Raw genomic sequence first — 6258 nt, forward strand, 5'->3', positions numbered from 1 at the left:
CTGAAATGACAGAATTGTACAAAGAGTTTCAAAAGAAGGTCTTCTGACCTTAAAGTGTAGCGCCCTCTTTAGGCCAATGAGAGATTTGTAAATAAAACATCTTTGCTGTAGTCAGTAAAATCCTTTTTAAATGTGTGTGTTGTTTAAAATGTTGTTCTGTCTGGAAAATGTCTAACCACAGCATCTGTGTATATAGTAACAGGGTATATGCAGGAATCCTGAAGTCAGATGTAAAACCTTTTAAGACCTTTTTTAAGACCCTTTCCGTACATTTTAAGACCTCATCTCCACTTTGAGTTCTAACCGGTTACCTTGGCGACACACTTTACCTCACATTGACTATATACAGAATTGATTGTCCTTCCTCCTTATCTTCCAACCATTTGGACGCAGACTTGCATTTCCCCATAACGATGTTGCTTAACAACCGGCGTAAACAGACCTCCGCGCGCTATCAAGCAGTGAGCGTGCGATGTCCTGTTCAGATGACGTCAAACCCAACGGGATGCCATAAATAAACTACACAGAATCACACTACACACCTACGCAATGATTACATTCAGGCTGACTGTAGAATACAACCTCTTTGGACAATTTATATACTTAATGAAAACAAGCTACAAAATGTAAAACCTTGGAAAATGCCATTTAATATTTTTAATAGCCTTCATTTTCGCTAAATTGATTTATCAACTTGTAATACTTTTTAAGACCCCGCGGACCCCCTGTGTAAGCATTCAATCTCTGGGTTGTATAAAAGAATTATGTTTAAATGTCTGAACTCTGGCTATTGTTAACTGAGATTGAAATGCTCTATTGTTACAGTGTTTGATTATTACGTTCGAAGTACTTTCACTAGAGAAAAGGAAATAACTTTGAAAGCATGTTACATAGGTATGACATTTCCTGCCTCAGTTACATAAAAAAAAAGCTGCTTTCAAAAGATACACATATTTAAAAGTAAGTGGATTTTTCTTTTACAGATCTTTAACAAATGATCCACATATGAGTCTGCTGGATGCAGGTGATGCAGCGAGAGTAAAGCAGGCGCTGTGTTACATAAAAATGGTGTGTAGATAACTCATTCTAATTAAAGTGTAGACATTATAAGCGTGTTTGTGTTTTAAAATGTTCTTACATCGTGTATGAGAGTTTTTCAGTCTGTGGCTACAAGTATTGTTTTATTGTCTCGTGCTTTTACATTTGTTTTGTCTGAATGCATTTTTTCAGCACTTTGGTCAACTGTTGTTTTTAAATGTGCTATATAAATACAGTTGGATTATATCGTGGATGTATAATAAGAACTGGATACAGCGTGGGAGGCGGGGCCGCGTTCATTCCTATGAGAGTTGCTCATTGGCGCATGAAGACAAAATGGCCCAACTTGAGAGAGCGAAACGTCACGAAAGTATTCATATAATCATATAATCCGTTCTTATTGTGCATCCATGGGTAAAGGTGAAACTCATGTAGTACTGAACACGTCACATGAACGTGCCGGGCGGCGCGGTCCCGTGGGTTAGATGCGCGTTCATAATGCCGAGGGAAATAACTCTCAGAATAACGTTATTAGCACATTTTACAACTTGAGGAACGAATGTTTTTAATAAGGGCTATACAAACGTTCATACTGGGTAGTTTATTTAGTTTTAAAAAAATGATCCAACGATTTACAGACGTCTCTTTCCCAATGTTAGTCAATGGGAAAAAGTGTTTCCGGGCCCAGCGACTGATACGGAAGTGTAGTACCGCCGTTTGGCCACAACGGATATTTTCCTCAGAGTCCGGCGCACTTCCTGGGAGCTTGGGTTGTATTGCATGAGTTGAATATTTAGAGCGTGTTCAGTGTTGTTGTCTTACGGGCGGGATGTAAGGCTCGTCTGGAGCGCAGTGGTAGTTGTTCATGAGCGCGTGCAGCTGCAGGGAGTTGAGCTTGAAGCAGGTGTTGTGGATGTTCTGCACGTCCTGCATGGAGTATTTGTCCATCGTCAGCAGCGTGGTGGCCTGGAGGAAACACAGGGGGAAAAACACTTTAAATGAGCATCATATCTGTCTGTATATTTGAGGTCTTGTCTAGTGTCCTTAAGATCAAGAGAGTAGAGAATATTAATGCATAGCTTGCCTTATATTTTTTATCCTTTCTTTCCCCATAACATAGTCCTTGACTTTGCAATAAAAAATAATGTTGAATCGTTAAATAGAAATCCTTATTATGAATAAGAAATGGCATTTGAAAAGTTATCGTTTATTTTACTATAAGTTTGACGCTGACTTTTATCAATCTAATAAATATTTACATCCTAAACTTTAATTTGTATTCTCTTGGCTATTTAAAGGTCACATATCATGCTATTTTTTTGGCAATAGCATAGGTCTCAGATATATACAAATATTTTTTTAAATGACAAAAAGGAGGGGGCTGAGCTCATGCGTATTTAAATAGCATTTATAATGTCTTTTAGAATGTTTATGTTTTTTGTAAAGCAACTTGCCAGCCTTGCATATTTCAAGTAATCGAGTCTAATTTCTATCCTTCATAGCTCTGACAGATTTCCGTGCGATGCTTTGTTTTCCTCCCTGGTTTGAAAAGGCGAGGCTCTGATGTCAGATGTGTTCACGCATCACTTGAATTTTCACAACACAATAATCAGAATCTGACGACAGATGCTGGGATGTTTGCTTAAGTTGGCTTAGAGTCAGTCAAATCTGATCACACAACAAACAGTCCTGAGAGGAAGCAGATGTGCTGAAGTCTTACATTTTAAACTCAAGGGTTTATTTTTTTGTTGTATTATGCAGTCAAGATTATTGAGTGTTCTGGATAAATACAGTCCGTACCATTAACAACGAGTTATCAGGAGCTTTTTAAGTCATTTAAAAAAAATTTTTAACATTCTATATTAACTGTGTTTGTCCATATATGTACTTTACATAGATGAGAGTAACACATGCGTCACTTCCGGGCAAACATGACGGCTCCACCCACAAAGCTGTAATTTCAATGGCGGTCAATTCAAATTATGAAGTTTTTGCCAATCCGATCATATATATTTACTTTACATTATTACAGTATACTATATACAGTATAAAATAAAACAAAAATAGATGGCTTTTTGTTTGCCTTAAACCCAAAATAAATTATTTTTACGATGCAATAAAAGAAAATCTTTTAAAATGTAAAACAATAAAATAATAATAAATACAACTAAAATAATGATAATAGTAATAATGGCTATCATAACAAATAAGTATAATTATTATTGACCAAATAAATTGCAAATAAATTACAATCCATAAAAGATAAATCATATTTAGTGTGAAAATTATAAAAATGTCTAAATAATCAATTCAAGATTCAAGGCTTTATTGTCACATTAGCTACCATGTAGCTATGTCAGTGAAAAACTTCATAGGCTCCTCCAACAGAGAAACATGAATATATATATATAGGACATAGAACAAATAAAACAGATCAAATAGTGCAAGAGAATGTTTTGAGATGTGCAAGTAAATCCTGCTCTTCTCTAAAGAAGAGGGACCAATGGAAACGTTGTCATGTTGCCGTTGTTCAGCATGGAAACATTCATTAGCTAACAATGACATTATTGTTCTATTAATATAAAGGGAGGTCAGGTACTCTTTAAAACAGCTGCTAGTTATGGGTACTTTTTACTGAAGTACATTTCAAAGCCTCTTTACTTTGACTTGAGTAAAGACGTTTAGTCAGTACTTTTACCAGAGTCTTTTTAAACACGAGTATCTGTACTTCTACTTGAGTAAAGGATGTGTGTACTTTTACCATCTCTGTAAGTAAATGGAAATATATGACCTTCCCTATCTCTCTCTTTACTCCCCAGTCCCCTCGGTCCTCCTACCTGTACGATTCTGCTGAGGTGGCAGTCCGCAGCGAGCTCCAGGCCCTGTTTCTCGGCCCAGGCCTCGATGTGGCTGAGCTGCTGCCGGAGGATCGCCCCCCAGTAGTGGCAGCACAGCCCCGAGTCTGTGTCCGTCACCAGCTTGTTGAAGAGCCACATGTTGATGAAGTGGAAGAGCTGCGAGAACAGCTGTATGGTCAGAGCGGCGTTCACTCGACATCGCCGAAGTAACGACATCGCCCCTGTCAACGTGTGAAGTACGTCCTCTGTGAGGGGGAGAGAGAGAGAGAGAGAGAGAGAGAGAGAGAGAGAGAGAGAGAGAGAGAGAGAGATCAGATACATGCACAACATTATGGGGGTACAGATAGCTGAGGTAAAAACACATTTCTCGCTCTCTGGTGTATTCTGAACCGTCTGAAACTCACTCCAGTGTCTGTGTAGAGCCACTCATGCAGGTTTGTGGGCATGTAGCCTTGACTGAATGAAGCTTTTTTTAAATACTATTTCCCATCATAAGGGTTAGGATGCTCCAAGAAATAGCATAGAATAGTATCAAAATGTACTTTTCATAACAATCGGACTCTTGTCTTATCTAAAAATGTACCGTTTAAGAATTTTCTAAACGTTTACAAAGGAATAACATTAATAACATCAGGGTTGCAGATGGACTTAATTCAAGGGATGGAAACAAGTGTGTGTGTGTGTGTGTGTGTGTGTGTGTGTGTGTGTGTGTGTGTGTGTGTGTGTGTGTGTGTGTGTGTGTGTGTGTGTGTGTGTGTGTGTGTGTGTGTGTGTATTACCGATCTTGGGCCTCTGTGGATTCTGTTCCTCGGGGTCGTCCAGGAAGGCGGGCATGTAGTTGTTCAGATCCGCCTGGAGACAGTGGACCAGGTACCTGTACAGACACATAGCAGCACGTTAAAGACTTTAACATTGAACCCAGATCTATCAAACATTACCATGGTTACTATAATCAAAATGTTGCTATTTTTACAATAGAAATTATTCATTAATGCTGTGCCTTTATTGCAATATTGAGGCCATTACTTGCATAGCTATTTCTATATAAGTTTGTTTCCAGATTAGACATATGATGACCTACATTACTAAATTAAAATATCCACATTTCTTTGGGGGTTTTAGCAAAATAGGTTTCATCTATACAATTCTTATTTCACATGCTCACCGTTACCTAGGACTAACCACGTATATTTTAATTTCTTTCCATTCAGAATAAAAAAAACTATACAGCAAATTAGTTGGTTTTTTTTATCATAGATTTATCATATTCTCATATGCCCTGATTTCTACAGAGAACTTTCTCAATTCCCTGCCTTTTTTCTTCCTGGAATATATCTCTAAAACGTCCATGATATTCCAGATTCCCTCCCTCCCTCACACACATCACCCTCACCCTCACACACACACACACACACACACACACACACGTACTTGAAAGCCATCTGGACGAGGTGTGCGAGGATGTCCTGGGCGTCCAGCGTGATGCGGCTCAGGTCTCGGTCCTGCTTGATGAAGTTGAGCAGCTCCGAGGCGTTGGCCATCCAAAACGCCAGCGCTCCTGCGATGTTCTTCTGCTTCTGTAACGTACGTCACCACAGCCACATGAAGACAAGAACACACACACACACACACACAAAGGAGGGTGTTAGAGCAGCAGGACAAAGGAGAGGATGAAGAGTTTAAAAAAAAAAAAAAAAGGAAGTAGGTTTCTGTTTGAGTGGCAGCCAGAAGGAGCAGGTGTTACTTCAGGGATAGACTCATGCCCCGCCCACCCCTCCCTCTAAGCCAACCAGATGCCTAGAGGACGAGTGGTCACTACTGTCTTCATTTCTTCAACATCGAAATTCAAAAAACGTGTATTTATGAGAGACATTAGTGACCACTCCTTTTCCCTAAAAGACACCAACTCCATTTACCAGGTCATCACACACGAGCCTCCTATAATAACTTGTTTTTATTAACTAAATGTACCTTGTTTCGACTGTAGACTTAGACATGTATTCAGACTGTGAGCAACAGCGTTAATAATACATTTTTTTATGGATTGACCAACAGGGACATTTGTGGCAGATTTAAGAGCCATCTTATTTCCCATTTAGTGTGAGTAATCCCTCACAAAATTAAAGAATTGCCAATTAAATCCATTTGATATCAACTTTGACATTACCTGTGCTGTCTAAGGTTATTTCATTTTTATTTGACACTTCACTGTCATGCCAATACTCAAATAAATATATGTACACCATTCTCATGTTTGTCTGTTAAATTTAAGTCAGCTCGTTTATGCGTGATAATTGCTTAAAAGCTCACTATTGAACACACTGTATCTCATATGCTTACTACAACGTGTGATAATGACCAT

At 38.6% G+C, this 6258-nt stretch overlaps 1 protein-coding gene across 1 annotated transcript in view; it reads right to left on the reverse strand.

Annotated features, from left to right (window-relative positions):
- LOC117532975 (afadin-like) overlaps positions 1-5473 on the reverse strand; it is a gene marked incomplete at both ends in the record, with an annotated part of 41845 nt that extends 36372 nt beyond the window's left edge. Inside the window, 4 exon segments of the mRNA XM_034196596.1 lie at positions 1861-2004; positions 3876-4141; positions 4676-4770; positions 5328-5473. Of these exon segments, the coding sequence (XP_034052487.1) occupies positions 1861-2004; positions 3876-4141; positions 4676-4770; positions 5328-5473 (651 nt within the window).
- Positions 5474-6258: the final 785 nt, after the last annotated feature.

This window comes from Gymnodraco acuticeps, unplaced genomic scaffold (assembly GCF_902827175.1).
Source record: "Gymnodraco acuticeps unplaced genomic scaffold, fGymAcu1.1, whole genome shotgun sequence".
NCBI lineage: Eukaryota > Metazoa > Chordata > Actinopteri > Perciformes > Bathydraconidae > Gymnodraco > Gymnodraco acuticeps.